Source organism: Anguilla anguilla, chromosome 4, assembly GCF_013347855.1.
Source record: "Anguilla anguilla isolate fAngAng1 chromosome 4, fAngAng1.pri, whole genome shotgun sequence".
NCBI lineage: Eukaryota > Metazoa > Chordata > Actinopteri > Anguilliformes > Anguillidae > Anguilla > Anguilla anguilla.
Window position 1 is genome coordinate 53,772,540 of NC_049204.1, and position 25,370 is coordinate 53,797,909.

A 25,370-nucleotide genomic window follows, 5' to 3' on the forward strand; every position below is an offset into this window, starting at 1 on the left:
GGATTCCAATCTTATTTATGTACCTCAGAGGTAGATCTAGGTCCTCCTATTGAGATTAAGAATTTTGTGAAAACCTTTCATTTTAGTTTGTCTTAATCGGTAGAGCCCAACAGACAATACAATTTCTAAACAAATAACACTTAACACTTAATTATTTATAACAAGACATAGTTGTATGAATTATTGGAGAGAAATTATATATTCAAATGTTTAGCTCTAAAGGGATATGTCAGTATTTGGTTTTCTTAAGGGCATAGGATGTTCTTATATGCAAAGCAGAGGAAGAATAGAGGAGCAGAGAGATGTCATGTGTGATGGGACACTGATCTGCTTTGCAAATATAAAGGTTAACTTGGTTAACTTGGTTAAGCTAAAACAGGAAGCTTGCTCTGTTTTCAAAGCCATTAGCCAGTGCTGACAGCACACATTTTGAAGTGAGTCCCTCACTGGTCAGTAGTAGGGCCCAAATTACATGGTGGCCTGCCTTAATGCTCTTTTAAAAATAACTCCCTGCATGTCCATTTCTGCCTTGCCTAATAATCTATATGGCAGTGTTGCCGTCTGTAGGAGAAAAAAGTTGCCCGTACCCACTTGTGGGAATTGTTCTGTAGAACAAAGTCAACATGGTACCGTTGGTATTGGTATTTGTGTTGGATGGCGACCTCGTGCTCTTGGCAGGCCCCGCTTCGTCATTCTTTTGATGTTACACGTTCAAGCATTCACGTCGACCATACAGCTATTTTGTGTAGCTACATTGACCTAACGTAGGAGTGCATCCTTGTATTAAGTCCTTGAGGTAAGCTTTCCGAATCCTGTTGTGAAATGACAGTTTTAAAATGTAATTTCACACACGCACACACAAACACACAAGGGCATAACCACACATTCTTTGGAGGGGTCGTGTCCCCCTCAATACTGAGCAAATACCTGTCTGTCCCCCCCAATATACAGTAGAAAATATGTTAAATATGTCCTCCTTTTATGAACCCTGTCAACGGATCTCTCTTGTTATTTCCTATTTATTTTCAATTTATTTCCGTTTGTTAAGGAAAACATACATGTGTGACCCCCCCCCCAATTGTACACTTAGTTGCGCCCATGCACACACACACACACACAAATATAGGGTCGCAAAGGTGTAGCAGTTATTAAATGGGCATTTTCAAACACATTTTACTTATTAAGTATTCTCAAGGACAAAGAATAAAAATAATAATTTTTGCATTTTGAAAATTTCCCAGGCAGCCATATATTTTTCTTGCATTCAGAGTGATTTCATTATGTCCATTATCTCCTATTCATAGTAGTGAACATTGATTTAATCTGTCCAATTTTGAATAGCCAGTTGTGGCTCTCAAAACACCATTGTGCCACCTACATGAGGCAGTCAGTATTTTCCACACCACAGGCCTTACAGTACTGCAGGATATCAGAAGGGAGGAGTATATGTCAACTGACATATGGGCATATGGGCACTTGGAGAATGTAGTTCAGCAGTAACCTGAGGACCTCTGGCCAGTTTAAATGTAATTTTATAATGTATTGTGGACTACCCAGTCATTAATAGCTGATTTAATCCATACTCAAGCCATTAATGTTTAAAACTATATGGCCAAGCTTGTGGGAAATGTCTTAACTGTTTGAGCCACTTGGAACTCTGGATTATTAACAATCTTAACTCTTATTACTCAATATTAACTCTTTTATTTTGTTTTTTCCAAATAAGTCTGATTGTTTTATATAATAGATATATGAGTTCTGGATTTGCAAGGGCACTAGTGATGGTGTCAGTCAGTGTATCTACATCAGCCTTGTACATTTTGACACAGGTGAAGGCTCATCCTTCACAGCACCAACCAGGTGAGCAATTGCGTGCCAAAAGGTACTGTTAAAAACTCAGTGCTGGGCTATTGGTACAATGATGATACAATTAATGTCTGTTTTTGCACATTTTCACACAAGTCGCTTGACCTGAAAATTGACTTGATTCAAAGTAAAAATCCAAAGTTTCTCCCTGACAAATGACTATGTGTAAGTCAATAGGTTGAAAGCAGACAATGACACCTGAAAGTAGACAAAAAAAAAAAAAAAAAAGACAACTGTGTGAGTAGGCATCATTACGGAGCCCCTATGGGGTCCCTTTAGGGGCTCCATATGATACAGCTTAACACTATCATTTTACAGTGATGAAGCTTTGATTTTGACCTTCTGGATAAGGGTAAATGTTATAGTAAATCCTTATCGACAACTGCTTAGATCTACCTTTGGAAAAAACTGCTGGGATTGATGTGGATTTTTTTATTTATAGCTGGGAATTAAAAAAGAGTGTATTATTCATTGCTCATTTACAGTTACACAGTTTCAGATTCACAGCAAGCAGTTGCTGGAAGTTAATTTCATTCACAATCTGATAATTCCTTCACTTTAGCACTCCCAAGTGTTATTTTTACTGTTTGCAGCTGCTATATTGTCTCAAAAAGAAATGGAATGTATTATTTTTTTGGAACCAACCATTGAAAAAATGTATTCTCATAACGCAAAATGTCTTTTTTAATTTCTCAGGCTGATTTCTTTTAATCCAGTTGAACGAACAGAAAAGAATGACCAATGTATTTTACCCCTTTGTAACATTTTGCGGTTATCGATGCTTAATGAAGTATCAACAAATGCAATGGTAAATCATGTAAAATAGTTTGTAAGGGCCAAACAACTACTAGAATAATGAGCATCTAATCACATAAAAGATAAGATGCACTTTTGAGAGTTTCACCTAATATTTTTTTATTAAGTAAAGCTTCTTGTGGTCCAATGTAACTAAAGCCCAGATCCTTTAATTATATGAAGATTGATTTCCACTATTAAATTTCATCATGATTAAAAAGAGTGCATTTTGCATAGCTGGCAAGCATAATCGTATTTTAGAATCGTGCTTACACAAAAAAATTGTTGCCAATATTATCCTTATTTTTAAACATTACGATTGAATTGCTATTGGTAGAAGCACATTTTTATAAAGAGCTGACAAGTTTTTGATCGTGAAGGTGAAAGTATAAAGTTGCTTTTTCAGATGTACCTTTTATCAGCCCGGTTCATAGAAGACAGCTAATTACTCCCAGCCTACAGCCTGTTTACAAGCATCCCCCTGGAGGAACAAAGTGTGATAAAGCCTTAGAAAATGGATTGACAGCCACTCATGCCTTAACATGCACAAAGTGTGGCGGCTAAATTCCACACGCATGCCTTCTTTCTCATTAGGGAGATTGGTAACTGATTAACGATTAACTGATTATATGTAATCCCCCCCCCCTCCCACCCCCCACGCCCCCCCCCCCCCCCCCCCCGAGGAAACCTACCTCTAACTTTATAGTTGACGAGCTGCGAGCACCTCTCCCAGCATGGCCACCTCTCCCAGCTGATGTTTTGCTGGACGTTCCCAGACCTTCTGCTGAATATTGTACGTAGCACTTTGGTGAAGGGTCTTCAGTGATGTATGCATTTAACCAGCTATTCCATACATCCAGGCCATTCTCACAGGCCCCTGCTGAGATCTGTGAAGAGACCTGGGATGTTTACCTTAAATCCCTTCTCCTCTCTCACGCTCACACTTGCAATTAAGATCTTCTTTTGACTTACATGCAAGGTGGATAAAACCTCTGGTTATCCCTGCCTTTATTTAAACCTTGTGTTCCAAGCTGAATGGGAATGTGTTGGGCTGGTGGAATAATTTCAAGGTTAGGATACTACTGAGATTACAGGCAATTGTGCTACGAGCATGAGCATTGGAGTCAGTCCTCATGATTGCTTGAATTAAATGTGCAGACAGCAGCCAGTGTACCTGAACAGAAACCCACAGGGAACACTGAATGCGCAGTGTCTTAGCATGTATACCCCAGACCGTACCTAACAGCATGTCATGGTGTTAAGTTAAAGGGGATCTACAAGATATACACACATTGTGTACAGTATACCTTTAATCATCAACAAGAAGTGATCACTTTCATTAAAATTCTGAAACTAGTAATAATGCACCTGTGAGAAATATAACTCCATTAAATATTATCTTGATTAGTCAGTTTAATAAAATCAACCTTTATCCTGCACTCTAACATACTATAACTATTATACTGCAAAGCCTTTTGTCAGTGTTTTAGAAATCATTTATAAATACCCATGTTTTTAACTTTTATGTATGTATTTGTATGTACCATTTTGTCTCTAAGATGATAATGTGGCCATATTGCAAACAGAAGTAGCTTGTGAATTTCATGAATTTTGTGAAAAGTTTAAATACAGTTATAGAGTACATATAAAGTAGCCTACTGTTAATTTGTCAAATAGCAGACACACAGTTACACATTACTCTTTGAATTAATTTAATTTAGTGATTTTCTCAAATTTGAAATGATGTCTCTATGAATTGGAACAAAAATGTTTGCCTGGTCTGAATGTGAAGTACCGTATACAGGATATATGTTCTCTTTCATTTCAATACATGGACATACATTTTTTTCTAGTTCAGTTGGTTGCTTCATTCCATTATTGGAAAGGTTTTGTAACCCCCGTCTACATTTCAGATGACCAGCCATGTTTTATCAGTCAGTACATTTCAGTATTGTTTGGAAAAATTGGACAGTTTGTTCCCATATTTTTTTTTTCATGCCATGTTTTTAAAGTGACAAAGCAAAAAATAACATTTGGTTTGTTTTGGAGTATGTATTTAACTCGCAGGGTATAATCTAGTTTAGCATCGCTGGTGTCTGAGCTATGTAATTCCCTCGCTATGTTCAGGGTTTGTTTTTTGTTTTTTTTTTGGACGCTCTGTGATATTGGGCTTTGTCGATTTTATTCGCTGGAGAACTACGGGGCTGTAATGTGTCACACTGCCTCAGAAACACAGCTCACTGCTACACAGATATGTATGTGGCTGCCATTCGCCCAGATATTGAAGGAGGTACCCTGTGCTTAGAGAAGAGGACTGTATTCACTTCATATGTCACAAAAAGCCCCAAGTGACTGGAAACTAGAAAAGGTGCCAAACGCTCTCTGTTGGAGGATAATGGTCTCTGAAATACCTGCCTGCGTTTTGCTTTCCCTCTTTTGACCGCAAGAGGTACTGTATAACACAAACAATTGTATGATGATAAAAGCTAAACAATACAGTATCCATGTGTCGCATCATTGGCCTCCCGCCATCATACTGATGAATCCAAAGAATTCAGCCATTGGCCCTGATAAGATATATATATATATATATATATATATATATATATATATATATACAGTACAGTATTTGGTGCTCTAGGAAAACTGTCTATAGTAGTATTCACAAGAGATTGCCTGGGATCCCTGGGGTTTTGAGTGGCTAAATTATATTTTTGTAGCCTTGGCCTCAAGACAGGCTGTAGAAAAGGTGTACATAGAGATCTGAGAGAAATCCTCACCAGAAACAGAAAATGACTGGTATTTAACATGAATAGTTTTCTTTGGCATGTATTTCCATTTGATTACTTTGCCAGTGATTGTCATAATACCTCTATTTGCATTCCAATTACAAATAGCAATGCTCAGCAAACTGAGAGTAAATACATCTGGGAGACAGTGTTTGACAGTTTCACAATTAAGGCCAGTTTAGATTATGAGGCATTGAAATGTTTGCTTGACCATGTGTTTGCCTCGTACACATTGTTTTGATTATTTCTGGGAATAAGATGAAGAGCAAACCTTAATTGGCTTCCTTAGTCTGCATACGGGACATAAAAATCCAGCATTTAAATGCAGTTATGACCAAAGTCAGGTACAAATTCTGCATTGTATGCACCGGTACCTGCGTTGTACTTAGAACCTACGTAGCAATAATTATTTCCTACTTAGGTCATTTAACACGTACAGATCACATAAACAGTGGTTGCAAATAACTATTTACCTCATACCCAAGACTGATGTTACTTATTGATAGATCCAGGTATGCCTGAGATGGACACCCCTCCAGGTTGCATGTCAATTGTTTGGCGGCAGTATTGAACGCTTTGATTGGCAAAGGACAATCTACGGCTATTAGAAAAGAGGAGGTCTGTATAGTCTCTTGAGCCTTGTCACAAAAGCAGGCACAACCGCATTAATTCTACTACAGGAAACCAATAAATGTGTCACTTGCGATAGTTACAGCTGGCTTGATGCCTGAATCCGGGACCCACTATTAATGAAAGAAAGCTGCTATCTCCTCTTGGCCTTTGTGCCGTAAATTGTGAAGGTGCTTGATTAAACAACACACTAGACAGCTAAGCTCTCTGGGGCGGCTTCACATTTGGCCAACTAATTACACACTTGCTGACTATTTGATGTTTTGGCTGAAATAGGAATTAACTACATCCAGATTGAGTCATTCCTGATTTAATTTTTAGAACTCTGGCCAACCCAAAGTTATAAAGAAGAAAGGGAGGGATTCGAACCATAGCAGAGAACGCAAGGGCATTGATTGTGGGAAGGAGGGGACCAGATGAATGCTGGTTTCTTTTTATTTTGTGGCTGGGTGGAATGTAAGACATGGCAAAGAAAGCTTGATGCTTTTTCATGCAACGATTTAAAGCACTGCACACAAGTCTTTAAAAAAATTACAAAAGTAGTCCTCTGAAATATTGGTTTGCATTTCATTGTGCCCAAAGGAAAAAAAAATCAATTGAACAGTCCTTCTCCCCAGCCACCTGCCACTGTAGAGTATACTGTAAGAGCACTAAGCTTAAGTGTAAATATTGAGGCTCACACAGCCATCTGTAATGGCAATTCTTCCCCTCAAGAAAGCCCGGGTTGCACAATAAAGTCCATTTTCAGGCTGCCATCTTGCTGTGGTTCCCATAATCCACATCATTTTAGCTTCACTGTGTTCCACTGCTTATCTCTAATCCCACACACTGTCTGGTCACTGATGTCCCCCCCTACTGAATGGGGAGATAGTTCAATCTCTACCTCCCTGTGACATAAGAGACTGCCAACAGCACACAGGCAAAAGGGCCACTAATCTCCCAAATTCTCCTTCTCATGTGCCCTGACCTCCATTTATTTAGGTCCTACACATGAGAGATGTCTTTCAGATCTCCTTGGTTGCATTCACTCTTCAAGTGAAGAACTGATCATGGAATCTGTCACACGTCCTAATAAAGTATTTCCAACATTTACCAACTATATTGTCTCCAGATTATTTCAAAATTAACCAGGATATTGTCATGTTGAGCTGATGTGTACAAAAAATATATATAAAAAATGAATTGGAAAAAAGAATGTTTTTATTTAAATTGGCCATTCAGGTAAATCATTTGGAAAAATACAATTTCTCTCACTGAGCATGTGGCTAGTTTCTGACTTAATTTAAAAATATTAAGTAATAACAATGTATTTTATACACTCTTTTTTGTCAGAATTGCCTGAATGTATGTCTTTCCGGAAGACGTCATTGAAGGAAGCTCTCACAGTTTGAACTTTTCACAAGCACCAGCATAATTCCTAGAGCTATAAATATAAAATCAAGATTTAAGTGACTTATCAGACAGCATCAAACTTGAAAGCACTTCAGTCTACACGGCTGAAGTCGATAAACTGAAAGTTGTTTTTTTTTTTGTTGCAAATAATGTGAGGAAGGTGTAATACTATTGTTTATTTTTTCTCCAGGTATTTATTTGTTTAGAGTGAATTCTCCAGGCAGTCTTTATAATGTTGTTCTTTACAGTTCACATCATCATGAAAAGCCTTCAAGTCCATTAATGCCTGTCTTGTGATGCATCTGCTGTTCAATCATCATCATAAGAAGATGCTCACCTCTACTCAGTTGTAGTCATTGTGCATCATACTCACGCAGAGCACTTTCAACATGTGGTGTTAGTGACTTTGGGCCATATTTACAAAGCATGCTGCAAATTACTGAAAGGGCTGCAAAATGTGTTACCGCATCTTTTAAACTTAGCGGAATATTTACTAAGACTGATTATCTGAATGAACACTGCTTGCTGCAAGTTCATTTAAATGCACTGCCTGTATTTAAGACGCATGTTCCAGCAAGAAGAAAAACGCAACTAAAGTAAATACTGTGAGCAAAGTGAACGGATCTATGATTTACTTTAAAAATGTGGCAAGACTTTTGGCGACACACCAAAGAAAAGATGGCTTATAATAAGATGATTAATTAAAGGGATGATTCACCCAAATTTCATAATTCTGTAATAGTTGTCTATAGGTAGTAGCTTCCACAAACTAACCCTTCTGTTTTTCCTGCTATGTTGCATCCAATAGTGGAATTTTACCCTGAAATCCATTATTAGCCGCGGCGTGGAAGCAAAAGCAGATGGACTAGTTTATGGAAACTGCTACCCATAGACAATCAATATAGAATTGCGTAATTTGAGTGTACTATCCTTTTAAATTAGATTTATTTTGGCATGGGAAAAACTTAAGTTGAAAAACTCAAACAATGCTCAGGAGAAAAAATAGTGAATCACATCTGTGTGCTTCTGTAGGCTCTTTCTGTACCTGCACACAAGCTCATTTTCTGGTAGGGGTTTCAGCTGAACACGTGTGCTGTCAATTGCACCTAGCACGTTTGGGAAATTAGCAATGGTACAGAATTTCCATTTGATTTCTGGGAGGGCCTCTCGATTATTCGGAAATAGTGATATAACAGGACATTCGATGCAGCATGGCTTTTAGCACCAGCGACACGAAATTTGAAAATACGGCCTGCAAAATGCAAACTCGTATCATGACTGTGTGTTTGAACGACCCAGAAGCCAGGAAATGCAGCTCTGAAACTAGTTTTGTGCCTGTATAAATGGCGTGGCTTCATTTCGTAATCGGATTCTCCAAGCTCATCCAGTAACTGTAGGTTATTCTCACATTCTCCTTTGACATGGCAACACATGATACTCGATTTTGAGAAACTGTCCTTTCGCAAACGTACCAGGCTGATGATGTCTCCTCCTAAGAATGGCAACTGCCGCCATGCCGATCTTGTGTCGTAAGGAAGTTCATATCTGCTTATCCCAGATGTTACATTAAAAAACAGATGCAATTACCTTTGCTGCAATGGCCACCAGCCATTATAAATAAGTTGTAGGAGGTCATATGCAAAAATTTCCATTCCGTCCTTCCATATTATTGGGATCTACTTACTAAACTTCATATGCATTAATCCAAACACGCCAATTTTAAGGATGCTTCTCTCTTTTTACCTGCATGAACCTTTCGTGCGGCACCTTAGTAAATTTGGACAAACACTTTTTTCTCATTAGCGTTTATAAAAGCCCCACAGATCCTTAGTAAATATGGCCTTTAGCCTCTGTTCAGCTCAATTTATTTTCCTCTCCTGTTACTCCAGGAACTAGCATCTGCTCTCTCATGGTACATTCCAAACGAATCACTTAGAATTGCAATTGGCAAGTAGTCAAGTATATTTCCTCTGTTGGCATGTCATGTTTTGCAGTTGGGGTTTTCACGATTGCCTGAAGAGCTCTTAATTTCACAGTGTGTGCATCCTGTGGCACAGTCATAGTTTTAATCGTACAAATAAAATGACTTAGCATGCTGGGTGACTGGAGCTAAACTTAGTTCAGCTGATGTTGTATTTTTCAAGGACTGGTTTCTTCCTTTCACAGGCATTTTCAGGCAATTCCAACACCGAGAGCGTGGTCCGACATGACTTACAGCATTCCATTGTTGCCCGGTACCTGCGTATCGTTCCTCTGGACTGGAGTGGAGAAGGGCGTATTGGCCTGAGGATAGAGATCTATGGCTGTCCTTATTGTAAGTTCAAATCTACCCACAATGTCAGACATCACCTGACCAGACTGCCTTGTCATTTGCTTTCACATGACGGTTTGATGACCAGATGGTCACAGTTTCAAAATATCAGGTGCACAGATGTTTTATCAACAAGCAATATGTTATTATTGTAATGGCTTAGTAAACATTCCTAGCACGTATGTAAGCAAGAATGCAGTATTTCCTATTGGCGGTTAATTTTTTCTCACTTATAACTCAAACATTTACCATGAAACCTGGAAAGATACACTGATATATTAGCTGCACCACCATTTTTTTGTGATGAAATTGATGTACAACCTGTGTCTTATACACATGGGTTTTATGGTACGGGGTACGATGCACTCATTTATCGTGCAAGTTGTCCCAAATCTTTTAAAAGCCTTCCAGGGGTGTGCATTTTAAAGTCACGGAACATTATGTGTTCTAATGGATGCATATATCATCATATTATCCATCATCCATCTTTCAGTCTTAGGTTATATGGAAAATACTGAAACCTACTTGATAACTGCAAGCACTGTATAATGCTAATTCTGATTTACAGTACTTATTTACACAATGTATGAAAATCCTGATACAGTTTTTTCATGTAATGAAGGAGCAATCATTTTTCATTTCAAATGTAATATAGTTATGTGTTCTCTTGATTTAATTTTATAAAGAAGATGAATGAAGATGTTATGCATATACAAAGTGTCAACATAAGCGGTTTTACTAAGGGATTTAACCCCTGGCAATTTCATCACTTTGATTTGATTAAGGACTGCAAAACTGATCTCGATAACAAATTGCAATTACGTATAAATTAATTTAGCTTAAATTGAAATGCCTCACATTTCAGAAAAAGTGATTAGCATTTTCTATTTAATTTTGCAATCCAATATTAATAAAGGAAGAGCAGGGAAGTAAGACTGAAAATCACTGCTTTAATGTGTTGTAACATTTTGCAGTGGGACCAATTTACATAGATAGCTTCCAAGTATAAGTAAACAAAAACATTTGGTTTTGTGTATATCTATGAATTAATGATAGGGTAAATGAAAGTGAGTCTGTGCCGTTCCTTTGCTAATGTTTATATTTATGATGGATGTAAGTGCCATACGGTGGGTTCAGATATGTAACATTCTTCATATCTCTTCCTGCCTGAGTTGTTTATGTTGGTTGATTTTCCTGTCAGTGCGGATATCATCCCTATTCACTCAATACCAGTGAGCACCCTCGCATTCCCATGTGATTGAAAAACTGCTGATCATTGGCATTGATAAACAGAGACAGCTGGCTGAAAAAAACAGATAAAAAATATGCCAGCAAACTCTGGAGCCTTTTAATGCTACATATGTACACACATGTGTGTGCAGAGTGTGTGTGTGTGTGTGTGTGTGTGTGAGAGAGAGAGAGAGAGAGAGAGATATGCAGACTTTGGATGAACAAACAAACTACCCAGACAGGGACCTTAGTTTATTTTAAAAAATCGTGTCAGTACAAGAGATATAGGGGTGACATATATGAGATGTGCAGTGAACAAATAATGATAGTCTGCTTGGCTGTTGAAAGAGGTCTAATAAGCAGTGCCTGACCCTGAGATGAAGTGTGCAATGAGAATGTGTATAGTACCTTGACCTTGTTGATCTGGGAAAATGAATGAACACAGTCTTGATGGGAGAGAAGGGAACTCACCATGAAGACTGAACAGAGGAATGCCCTAACTGTCTTGACACAACATGTAGTCACACATTTCTAGGGTAATCAGTTCACAGCAGAGAGTGAGAAGGGAAATATTATTAATATTTTATTCAGTTGGATGGACACATACCCTGTCAAAGTAACAGTCATAGGCCAGACAATTCCCTCAGTGTTTTTATGCTTGTTTATTAAATCATTGCTGCTTTTATTTTGTTAAGAAAATATCATTCACACATTGACACTGGTAATATAAAGCTAATTTTATGAATGACACAATCAGTCTGGTTGAAATATAGCATAGAATTACCAATTGAATATTTTACAAATATGGTGCATGCAAAACTTATATTAAATAAAATAAACAAAATGTTTCCCTGTGTAGCTATACTCCATATTTAAAACATTAGAATGTTTATAATGCATTCTGTAAACGTCATACATACTTGTTATCTTCAGACAACAAGCGATAATCAGTGATGTATACAAGAATGTTTATAACTGCAAATAATAGTAAGCCTTTGTAACTGACTTTATAAACATTGGATTGATGACCAAGAGAAGCACCAGATAAACTGTGCATAATTAACAATTGTATGTTTTTATTATTATTTATTTTGTGTATGCATTCTGTCTCAAATAGTGCTAATTTTCCAATTTTATCTCAGTGTGTCTGCTGATAGTTGTTGTTTTGAGTGAGTTATAATTTACCCCACTGAGAAATTAACATTATTATTTACATTTTAATTAAGAATAGATCAACGGAAATCAATCGCGTTTTAAGCAGAGTAAGAAAAAGCATATCACACTGGACTCCTGCTGCTTGCAATGTGTCACTGTGTGTAACCACTAGCAACACAACTCTGATCATTTTTAATTTTCCTTCAACACTCCTTTCTTAGATTTTGTGGAAAAATCATGTATATTTGTGTATATATTTATTTTTTTACATTTGTTAATATGCCTCATAAATATTAATGCTGTTCAGAATGTGATTTTATGTTTTTACATTTGAAGCTGAAATCTGCTGAAAAGCTTTTTTTTCTCAAAATGCTTGCGCTCATTACTTAGTATACCAGCCAGGCAATATAATCACCTTTGTGCTGTAACCAAGAAGACTTTGTCAGCTGATGGGGGCACAATGTAATTTCCTCCTGCCACACGGTGGTTTATCACAAGACTCCAGGTGCAGTTTATCGGTGACCTGGTCCACGGTTAGGGAGAGGCAATCTGCTGTACAGTCATTCAAGCCATCATTTCCCTAAAATGGGCGTGACACCAGATAGGCTATGTCTCCTAATCTTCCTTCTCCTCTTCAGGGGCGGATGTGATAAACTTCGACGGCCAAGGGGTGATCTCCTACCGCTTCAAAATTAAGAAGATGAAGATTCTGAAGGACGTAATTGCCCTGAAGTTTAAAACTTCGGAGAGCGAGGGTGTCATCCTGCATGGAGAGGGACAGCAGGGAGACTATATCACCCTGGAGCTGAAGAGAGCCAAGCTGGTGCTGCAGATAAACCTGGGTAGCCTTTAAATGATTATCTCTTGTTCAGGTATCTATTGACATATCTGTCTAAGACCAGGTGAGGTGTGAAGTGCCTGCTCTGTGCTCCACTGTCGGCAAAGGGACAGCGCTGTGTGGCCTTGAGTTGCACGCAACTTCCAGCAGCGGTTAGAGAAAGCAGAGGCACTCTGAGGAAAATAGAATCCGTCACGCCACATTGACTTTGGTGTTTTGTGTTATGCTGCGTCAGACTCTGCTTTCCTTGTGGGAAGTATCTCACGCATTAAATAATTTTAGATCTGACCACAGTGGCACTTTGCCCTTAACGGTTATTACATTTTATATTATTTCACACTCTGTACGTAATTCTAAAGAAGAAGCTTGTATTTTCTCTTTGTTATTTTGTAGATAAAATTCAACCAAATTTCGGAACTATGTGCTATGTAAGGACTGGAAAAAAGTGTTTTTGATTAAAGCTGCGGCAGGTAACTTTTTCGACAGCTGTTGGGGAACATTCTTACATGGTAACAATCGTGGAAAGAGCGACTGTGAGAAAACTCCAGCAACCTCCACTGTATGTGTTTCTATCCTCAAATTCTCCATTCTAAAACCATGGATTGGGCCTGAGTTCTTGTTCTAAAAATGATGTGGTTTACAACATGAACCAATCAAAGAGATTTGCTGGTTCATGCCATGACACAATCAGCAATGAGACTGACCTTTCACGTTCACATATTTGTAAATGTTGCTGTCAGAAAAGTCTAGATGTCTAGAAATGTAAAACCTCCAAAAAAGCACCAAATTGGGGCTAAGTGTTTCAGGTAACTGTTTGTCTGAGGTAGAGGAAAGCCTTGTTCAACAATTTAGAAGTATAAAAATATTTTGCTAACTTTAGACTCGTGCAAAACCATCACTTCATGAACTACTGAACTGGGTGACTAAATTGAATTTTTGTGTGTGTGTGTGTGTGTGTTTTTGGTAAACTACAACAGCAATAAAGATTCTTTTGTTTTACCTGGTATCTTTGATCTGACATTTTTAGTGTGACTATACCAGTCTGTAATCTTGTAATCATGCTTGCCAAGGAGGCAGGCTCAATGGGTGCTATGATTTTCAACCAGTTTTATTAAATAACATTGTGGCCATTGAAAAAGTTGCCTACTGCTGTTTTAAATTCATTACTCCAGCTCTTTAGTGACCCTGTCAATAAAGGCCCTTTAAGCAATGTAATTTGTAAATGATCATGAAATGCAACATCAGTGCATGACTGACTTACGGAGACTGTCCCCTTGCTGTCCAAACTACAGGCAGTAATCAGTATGGCTCCATTCTTGGGCACACATCAGTAACAAGTGGAAGCCTATTGGACGATCATCATTGGCACTCAGTGGTCATCGAGCGCTACAGACGGAATGTCAACTTCACCCTGGACAGACACACACAGCACTTCCGCACAAATGGAGAGTTTGACCATCTCGACCTGGACTATGAGGTAAGTCTGTCATTAAAGTGAGCTATTCTCCAAATAGAGTATTAATACGTAAACGACAGGGTGCATTGGACATGATTTAAACACACTATACCATTTCATTGTATTCACATTGCAAGGGTATTTTTGTCCCAGAGCTATTACCTTGGAAACAACCCAGCTTAACAGAATGTACTGCAGGAAAACATTGTGGTTTTTTTTTATTGTCTGTAAAGGCATCTTCATATCTCTTGACAGATGAGACTTAAGCTGTGTTGGCTCAAAGACACTTAAAAAGGTGCAGTGGGGAGCAATTGTAGTCCACTTGTAGTTTTGGCCTCAGTCTCCTGACTCCTTCAATGGGAAGTGAATGTGGGATATACATTAACCACTTCACTCTCTCCAGACCTCTAGAGTCAATTCACAGAGTCTGTAGAACAGAAGCACATGTTTATACAATGTTTAAAAAAGTCTAGCCTTTTCTTCTTCATTACCTGTGTTGGAATGAGCTCTGTTTGAGTTTTGGTTGATTCCTGTTTAATTTTCAGATGTTGCTATTGCAGTAAATTACTCTCTTTTCTTACCTGAACAATTATCCATGCCAGAAATGTATTACAAGATGTAAATGTAACCAAAGATTAATGGATATCGATTATCAGCATACCTTAAATATGGAGAGTACATTAATTTGTACTGCTTTCCATCCTGTTTAGATAACTCCCTTAAAATTCTACCTTTATAAAAATATAATAGTTACATAGCTAAAGGTCTGAAGGCCTCTTGTGGACATGAATCAGTTAAATTAAATATATTACAGATCCTGAATGAACTGATGATGAGTTCCAACCTGAATTTAACATTTGCCAGCTGACTGACTTACTGAGTTAGTTGGCTTGGCATATGATGGGGCCAATTTGCTGCTGTTGGGAACTGTTTGGAACTTTTTTTCTAACTTTTTTTGTTTGCCTTTAGTAACCTAACAGTGTACCTAATGATCAGAAGAACTTAGCGAAGACATACCAAACATAGCGAGACTAGCCTGGATTATATATTAGCTAACGTCAGCCATCAAAATGATACGCTATCCAGAAATGAGTGCAGCACCAAGTAGGCCTACAAAAAGCCAGAACCTTACCACTTACCAGAGTGTGACACGTTTTTTTTTTGTTTTTTTTCCACAATCTCACAATGTGTTTGCCTGATCTGCCAAACCAGCAGCACCAATCCAAAGAAAGGAAATATGGAAAGATATTTTCGAACACTTAACAAGAAATGCGACTGTGATTTTGCTGCCAAAAGAGAGCCTATAAATAAAAAAGTTAAATAGCTTATATCTTAGTTAATTGCCCAGCAGTCTATTTTCCCACAGCTCAAAAGCAAAGGCAACCAAAGAAGCATCATTCCGGGTGAGTCATGTAATAGTTAAACACAATAAATACTTTCAATATGGACAAATGATAAAAGAGGCCTTCGTCGAGGCAGCAGTCTTGTTGTTTCAGGATTTAAACCTGAAATAATATCCACTAGGGATGCACCAATTGATCGGCCGTTGATTGTTATCAGCCGATAATACTGCAGTCACCATCGTTTGGTTGTTTGAAAACAACTGATGGTCAGCTCCGATTATGTCCTGTCAATCAAAAAAATAAATAAATAAATAAATAGTCTTTTGTTTATTTCTATCTCAAGAGGTGCTTTTCTGATTCACTTCGTTTGTCATATTCAATGTTGCCCCTATAATTGTACTGACTCGATGGGCTACCAGGCAACAATATGTTTATTTTTTAAATGTTGGAAATAGCAGCAAATATACATTCATTTGGAAAACAATAATCATATGGTGTGGGCGTCTCTGTGGGGCACTGTGAAACTATTGCATGTCACAGCAGTGTTCTATAAATGAACTGTATAAGAACTTGTTCATAAACAGTTCATTGTGTTCTATGCTGCTGTCAGTTTAGTCCATTTACTTTACTTACCCCTGCTGGGCGAAGTGAAAGTAAGTTTCTGATATTTTAATATTTTCTCTTGGAACCGCAACCTCAGTGTATGTTTCTTGTTTGCACTGTCAACTTAACGTTACCACATTGTGTTGGTATGGTTGAACGTTGTTGTAAAAGTTCCTCTTACAGTGAAGAATCCCTGACTTGTTTACATTCTGGACAGATCTCCCGGCATTGCTTGTGTCAAATATGCTGCAACAGTGATAGATTTCGCTTGCATTCACCTCTGTCCAAAATATAAACTAGTCAGGCATTCTTCACGGTAAAAATAAATTTTACGACAACGTGAGCATGGCCTAAAAGAGGAAAAAACTCCAATGCGGGGGACAGATAACCAAGGATTGAATGTATTAATATTATCTAATATATTTTTACTGAATATTCTAAAAAATATGTAACATTGTTTGTAACATTGTTAAAGATGCTCTGCATGCAGTTGCGGAGTCTTAATTATAATGTGGCAGAGGTTACACAGCTTATTTTTATTCAAGAAACGCAGTGTATTAAGTTACCCTTTGCTTGTGATCATTTTAAGTCTTGAATAAACAGAGCAAACACAAATTTGAAAGCAAATGTAAATTGCAGACTGCCTGCTGTACCATCCGACCATGTCAATATGCCACCCTGCATGCCACATCTGTTTAGGGGTTTGTCAGCGCGTACCACCAGTCCTAAAATAAATTCTAGGGGAAACACTGATATTTCAGGAATGCATTTTCAGTTGGAAGAATGCATTTTAAATTAGATGAATGTGAAGAAATGCCATAAAAAATAAATGTTTAACTTTGTTGCACTAATTTAAAGTTGTGTAATTCAAATTGTGTTTATTAGAATGGAAAGATTTTGTTGTTCATAAAACTTATGGAAGCAGAACCACCAAGCAATTGGCATCGGTATTCGCCAATGTTTCCCCCAAATAATCAGAATTGGTATCGGTCCGAAATTTTCATATCGGTGCATCCCTAGTATCCACTGTTAAAGCCATTCAGCTGGTAAGAAATGCAGTTACATGCTGCTGTGAGGCAATGGCAGATGAGCTTTGAAAGGACATAACAGACTGCTATTCGATGAGTCAACAGACCTCAGCGATACAGCACAATTATGTCTATGCTTTTATATTAGGATGGTATTTTAAGACATGACGGTAAAAGAAGAACTGTCTACAGTGTTGCCACATTTAAGGATTTTGGACATTCAAGGATTTTGTAGACAAACAAGTCGGTGTCAATCACCACTGAAGGAGCACCTTCGATGGTGGGCCATTTCAACAGGTTGCAATGGCCCGACAAAAATGCAAGGAGGAGGACTCATTTCCTGACTTCCTTAATTATCACTGTGTGATAAACCAGCAAGCATTATGTTCGAAAATGCTAAACATGTAAATCAGGCATGGATGTGTCTTTGAAAATTGTCTGTTCATTTTGAGCAAGATCTCTTCAACGACAGCTGTTTCATACTTACCTGGAGGAAGCCTGAGCACACCGAGCTCTTGCTGTACACGGATGTGAGATGGCTAAGCACATTTTTGCTGAGATTTAGAGATAAAGGATTTTCTCCTCGTCTCAAAACATGCAGAATACAAACAGCTGGATGACAAGCAATGGCTCTTATATTTACTGTTTTTAACTTATCTGACTAACATGTTGAATGTGCTGAATTTAGAGCTACAAGGTAAAGACAAAACTGACCAACTCAGTTAATGCTTTCAAGCAAAAATTGGAATTACTGTCCTCAAAGCTGCAGCATCATGACTTGGGGAAATTCCAAATCTGAGCTGGAAAAGCAAGTGAAGGACTGCACACAACTTGATAGTGCTCGCTACATCGAGCAGATTCAAAACGTCAGGCAAACGCTTCCAAGACTTTGCATTACTTGAGCCAATTGCGAAATTCATTTGTACTTTTCAGCACTTTTTGGCTCAACTTATGTATGTGGATCAGCATTTTCCCTCATGAAGATTATTAAATCCAAATAACAGTCCTCTCTGACTGACACCCATTTGGAGGCCTGCTTGAGGCTAGCTACCTGCAGCTACTGTCCTGACTATACAAACCTGGTTGACTTCATTCAAATATATGACCATATTTTTCAATAAAATACTGAAAGACTGTAAGTCTTTTGTGTCTATTTTAATATTGAAATTAAGAAGCTGTATATATGTTGTGGCACAGAATGGGTGATGCCACAGCCGACCAAGGAAGTTCCATCATGTCATCACCACCAAGCCGGCTGTTCTGGACCTTGGTCAGCACCATAAAAGCAAATCCCATGGGGGAGGATCAACAGAGTCTGCGTTAACCAGCATCACCTCAAAGTGATTATCCTCCCCAGCTGCCGCCCTTCAATGGCAATGAACAAGGGGCATAAAACCGACTGTGCCTGGCATTTGGGGGGACTCCAGAATCCAGACTTGTCATAAGGGGGCTGCTTTTCAGGTTCTGGCTGATGTGCTTAGAGTTCCCTGCTTGAATCAGGAAGGATTCCCCACTGCAGCTGACACTGATCCACAGAACGTTTGACGTGGTTCTTTTTGTTGAATGTTTGTTTCCTGAATGTTGTTTAATGATTTATTTCTCACATCTGGCACGGCACCATTAAAATAAACAGACCTCTCTGTCAGTATTCTGTCTGTGTTGCTTCTGTAATGTGGCTCAACAGAGCAGAAGGCATCACTAGCATCATTTATCAAAATGAGCCAATAATCCATGAAGGATGACCAAAGGGGAAAAACAACATCAAACAACAACTCTCTGTTAGCTAAATTTATTGCAGCAGTTGGCTAAATCAAGAAGATTGACTGCTGATCATCATACTTACACAAACTTTGTAGTGACCATTGGCTGAACTCAGCACTCACTGACTATAAGAGAGAAACCCACGGACCAGCAGTCAGATTTCCCCAGGGCCCTGTGATGCTGGTATAGCATGAGAATAAATAATTCTGAACCTATGCTGGCCTTTTGTTTTACATGCTTCCTTCTGTTTTGATTACTGGATCATTTCTACTGCATTCTGTGCCACACTCTAGCCAGTACCACACTATTTAAATGTTAGAACTACCATAAAAAGCCCTTGCGGTACAAATTTTCAATGACTTTTGGCAGAAGGACCATTTTACTGGTTGGTAGATCACGTTGTGCTGGCCATTGTCAAAGTAGATCACAAGTCAAAATAGTATGGGCATCTCGACAATGCCGAAGTGTTCTTTTGTTCAGTACCACTTGAAGTTCCCTATTCTGTGCCATTCTATTGCATATAATTGTCATGTTTCAGAAATACTTTAAAATGGAGTGTGTCATGAAACTGTGATTTGTCTGTAAATTTTAAAACTAGCCTATCCAGAAGGCTTCTAACTGTGCATACTTTCTGAAAGGATTTTGGTGAAAGGCTCACAGTTAGAGCCACTTTCTATTATTCATTTTAAAACGGCAGTTGCACAACACACAAAACATTCCACACCCATCCCCCAAGCGCCTCTCTTTCTTGTGTTTTCTCTCTCTCTATCACTCATACTCTCTCAAATGTAGAATGCTTAAAAAAAAAAAAAACAGCTCCAGTTGTTCTAATGAGTCCTTTATCAGACTTTGGTCTAATATATTTTTTAATCCCTCCAGCTCAGCTTTGGTGGAATGCCATACTCAGGGAAGCCAAGCTCAGGAGGCCGAAAAAACTTCAAAGGGTGCATGGAGAGCATCAACTACAATGGTGATAACATCACTGACCTCGCCCGGAGGAAGAAACTAGACACATCAAGCTTTGTGAGTCCTTAATTAGCCATCTCTAGTGGCAAACTAATGCTGTTGAGTTTATCGAATGCCAGTTCTGAAAATAAAAAGGTATGTTTCAAAAATATGTGAGTGAAATGCAGCTCACACATTTTGAAACGTGCCTTTTTCCTTTTGGGGTTTATAACCATTTGATGTGTTTCATCATCATCTGTGGATTATGTTGCACTTGATTGGGCTGTATGTTTTGCAAACAGAAAGGTTTTTCAGTATAGTTTTTAAATTAGCTTGAGATGACCCAGAGACAACAGCTCTTTTGTTAGAAAAAATGTTTCACTGAGTACCTATCATAGAGAAAAACTGAATTCTTAACTATCAAATTAATCCTTATGCATGTCTATTGTGCCTTAGTTCTGATGTCAAGTCAGCACTGTGCGAGCCCATAATTTATGCTTTGTGACCGATATTTCTAATCATGGTTATCTACTTCTGAATAAGGACATAAAGGCTTTTGAGATGTCTGACCTTTTCAGCATGAGTAAAGCACTAACTTAACAGAATATGTTAGTGTCCCACATTGTCTGGCCCTTCTGCATTAATATTGCAATTCAATTAACCATTCTCTCTATGATGGCTCACAAAATTTCCTCAAGAATTTAGCCCTTTACTTTGATTGCCATTAACTGTGAAAAGTTGGGAAATGTAGTGTCATTCCATTCATAAATAGCTGGCTCATGCAGTAATTATGATAAATTAGAGCAATAGAGGGTAAGACATTCACTTGGCAAACAAATAATAATTTGTCAGAAGATCATACGGTGTGAAATAGACAGAAAAACACTGAGAGAAACTTTTGAAGTTATACGCTTACTAACAAATCACAACATTTTAAATGACTATAACTCATAGTGGCAAACTATTAACTCTGACATAGTAGTCGCCTATCTACCAAGGGGAAACAAACGGAGTCCCCTCTTCTTTACAGTTTGATATGCTTGCTGGGCAGGCAAATAAGCCTTATTATTTCTGTAGGAATGGTTGTATTCAAATTCAATAAATCACATTGAAAATATGTTGGTGAGGTGTGGCTGGTAATATTTGAAGAACTGCTGAGAAAGACTAAATGCAATTTATGATATTTCCATTTCATTATGATCACATTGATTAAATACTCTATTTTTTAAATATGTTGCAATTGGATCTATTCAGGCTTAATTTGCACTATTTTAGTGGAAAGGGGTTGGCTTGCTTCGTCATGATTCTTATGGGATGGAAGTTTTCATGTCTGTGTCAGCCTGTGAATATGAAATGGCAATGGTTCTGTCTTTGCATGGATTTCTGTTAATGTCAAGATGTCAATTCAGCATTAATAAAAGCAGCATTAATTCCCATTCATTGCACATTGTATAATGTTCATGTTCCATATTCTCTGTCAGATGTGCTCATCAGGAGTAAAGGAATCTTCTATAGCATTATCCCACAGCTCATTGGACTATAATATCCTCTCTGTTCGCTCTTTTTCAAATATTTTTTATATATCCATTGCCTTTTTTATTGTACTATCTATGTCAAAATAGTGGTAAAAAGTTGCTTAGTATTAATTAGAAATTATTTGTTGTATGTATTAGGAATGTCATATGCTTGAAAGTCATTTATTGTCATGTAATCTTACTCCAGATTATTATGAAAGTAACTCACTTGTTGAAGTATACTATTAGATACCTTCACTTGATGCAGCACAGCGCTTTGAAACTCTTTTGAAATAATTAACCAACTGCAAAATATTCTGAAGTTGGCCATTGTCTAACAAAATGAAGATTCATGATAATACTCAGGAGAGTGAGAGTGAAAAGCTTTGATTAGAGTTCTAAATAAATGACTTTAAACATGTGAATAATTAGACAGAATTAGAGCTGGCACTTTAATATACTTGACTGGGGCTATTAATCTTAATAAGGATGAGCTCTTCACTCCATTTGGATCCTACAGTAAGCACTATGGTATGTTGGAAATATCTTTGTTTTGTGATGGGAAAACGGCCAATGATTAGCAAGCAAGTGATCCATAATCACAACAATTGGGACCAGTACAGTACATTTTACTGTTATGTAATGACTATCAACTGAGCTGCCATGAATTTGGGGGATTTAAAACACTGAATCAAGTGAAGCACCTTTCTCTATTGATTGAATTCTAACTGGGTTTGTAAAATGTCAATTAAATTCTGTGCTGCCATGGAGGCATATACAGAACCTGTCATTGTCATATATTCGTGAGTGGTGAAAATGGGTTCTTTTAGATGAGATTTTAAATGAGCATACTGAGGGGCTGCTTGGGTGGCTCATTCAGTTGTGGTCCACTGATGAGCACCACAGTTTCGGATTGAACCTAGACCATGCCAGTCTTGGACTGTGGCTGTTAGCTCATACAATGCGCAATTGCCGATTGTGTTGCCCAAGGTATAGGATTGTTCAGTCAGTTAAGGGGTCTGAGTTTCGTCTAACAATCCCACTGGTCGATCGGGCCTTTACAGTGTTTTGTGTTTCTTTTTTTTTCTGTGGGGATGTACAGCGTAACCTGAGCTTCACCTGTGTGGAGTCCCACATGTTCCCTGTGTTCTTCAACGCCACCAGCTACCTCCAGCTACCTGGGCGGAGAAACCATGACGTAGTGTCAGTCAGTTTCCAGTTCCGCACCTGGAACGCCAACGGGCTGCTGCTCTTCAGTACACTCGCCGACGGCATGGTCGAAGTGGCACTCAACGAAGGCAAAGTGAGCGTACACATCAATGTCACACAGAAGAAGAACACACGCATAGACATATCATCTGGTAAGGCTTGCTTTTCCTCATACTGTTTCCATGACGATTCATACCTTTTATTAACCTGAAACCAGAGGAAATACATCCCAAAACTTGTTCCCCAGTTACAAACTGAACAGTAGAAAAAGCTTAAAAATTACACTGGCAAAAGCAATGACATATTTCCATCACGGGTTTACAGTATATGATAATATTGTGAAGTAGCACTTTTGTTCTTGTTTGAAGATCACCAATGAGGCACAGGTGAACTAAGAACTCACTTGGGGTTTTCCTTGCTGATGGGAAAGTTCAGCAGAGTAAGCAGAATATTAAAGATTTGGGCCATCCATAGTGAAAGTAAATAGCAGTAACCAGTTTACTGAGGATTGTGTACAGCTATAAAGTAACACGCATGCTAAAATATTGTGTGGCATGTCATTTCACTATTTTGAAAGGCCTTCATTTACTTGTTCACAAAATCATTCATTATTTACAGGAAGATTTATGCTCAGGTTTTTTGGAGAAGTTTTTTTTTACTTTGTTACATGTTTTCTGTTTTACTGTTAAATGCATCCAAATTCACAATGAAGTCTACTGAACTCCCCAGCTGGCACATACAGTGGTATTCTTTTAACGTCACTGTGACAATGTGGCAAGATTCTTTACCAACAATGCAAAAATGTCTGAGACATATTGTAACAGCACACAGCTTAAGTTCCATTGCCCAAATCAAATCTTTTTAGTATATAGAATATTAAAATGATTTATTCATCTGTTAGTACTGCAGGAGCATAGCATTAAATTGACCGAGACTGATGGAAATAGAAATTGATGTTTCTGGCCTTGCTGTTTGTCTCATAAACAGAACTCTCTTCATGCTGCCAGTGTTCTACTACTATTTCAATAATGTGTATTTAGTACATGAAATTAGTCTGCAACGGCTTGCTACAGCCATTTTACTCACTGCAGCTGTTGTCTTTGCATCAAAAAGGATAGTGAAATATCTGAATGAATGAATTAACTAATGAATAAAAAAATAAGTATATAAATAAATAAATTGCATGTTTGATGTTTTAGAGATTGCCACTGGGTGTCACAGAAATGCCAATGTTCTATTGTTTAATATTTAATGGTAACCAATCTTAAGATTAGAGTCCATAAAAGCTCCATAAAACCATGATGAAAGGAAATGTAATTGCATAAATGGAAAGGGTCATATCTGGATGTCTTCACAACTGACTGAAAGCAGCTGTAGACCTAGGGAAGGCTTTGTAGTCCTTTTCCCCATCAATCTCAGTGTGAGGCAGCAGAAACCGGCAGTCTAACTTAACCCCACTTCATGGCGTGGAATAGATGGGGAAAGAGTTCATGGTGGCTTTTCGAGGGCAGTTAAATTATACTGCGGTGGCCTGCGCTGTTATCCGCCTCTGTATATTCCATCATGGCCTGCCTGCCTACGAGCAGGCTCTGCTTGTCTCTTAGTACCCTGCTCCATATAAACAGATTATTTCCATTCCCATTTTCCTTAAATTAAATTTGAAGGTATGAAAAGGAGCTCGATGCTCCCTTAAATGAGCATGTATTTCTTAATGGTCTGTAGTTAAACATGATTTCCAAAGAGATTCATGGGTAATTGGCAGATTCCCTTGACTGTATTTGCTCGGTATTTTACTGATGCGCTAGTATGATACTTTTTTTTTTTCTTCTATAGAAATACTGGAATGCAGTTAAATAAAATGTTGTATAATGCAGTGCTGTTTGCACTTGCTCAGTGTGAACGCCGTGTAAAAATCACATGCAGTTGTTTGCCAGTAAATATAGGTGAGGTCTTCAGTCAAGGCCCTGACCCTGAAGAAATATCCCATAGCACTCAGCACACAATAAATGCGTTCCCCTCTGGTTTAGCCACATTCTATATCTGCCTACATACTGTAACCAATTCCTGATTTGATTGATTTAATACATCCCTGACTCTCCACCTAAGCTAATTTGTTTTGAGTCTGCTGGCATGAATGGTTGCCTGCTACCCAGTGCTACATTAGCCCTACCAGCAAATAAAATATACCCAATAAAAGGTTAGAAAAAATTGTTATAGATGTTACGTAGCTGCAATTAATGTATTTATTGTGTTCACTTTATCAAATTACATTGTAACCAGTTGAAACAGTAACCATGAGTTGAATCTTTGATTCATTCATTTATTAAACCATATATTTTAAACTCAGTCTGTAAAATTCCATTTGAATTTTGTTGAACAAATTTGTTGAACAAATTCAAAAATATTTGTCTGTTAAATTTGAACCTTCAACAGTGACTATGATGGGACAAACACATTATTTAATGCCAATAATAACTAAAGCTCTTGCAGTTTTTGATGATGACA

The 25,370-nt window shown here is 38.0% G+C and overlaps 1 protein-coding gene across 2 annotated transcripts in view; it reads left to right on the plus strand.

Annotated features, from left to right (window-relative positions):
• Positions 1–25,370, plus strand: part of cntnap2a (contactin associated protein 2a) — a 311,365-nt gene that overhangs the window by 145,829 nt on the left and 140,166 nt on the right. For both annotated transcript variants that reach the window (XM_035415431.1, XM_035415432.1), the window contains exons 4-8: positions 9,639–9,786; positions 12,807–13,010; positions 14,299–14,483; positions 20,077–20,220; positions 22,759–23,017. In XM_035415431.1, the coding sequence (XP_035271322.1) occupies positions 9,639–9,786; positions 12,807–13,010; positions 14,299–14,483; positions 20,077–20,220; positions 22,759–23,017 (940 nt within the window). The remainder of the gene's footprint in view (positions 1–9,638; positions 9,787–12,806; positions 13,011–14,298; positions 14,484–20,076; positions 20,221–22,758; positions 23,018–25,370) is intronic.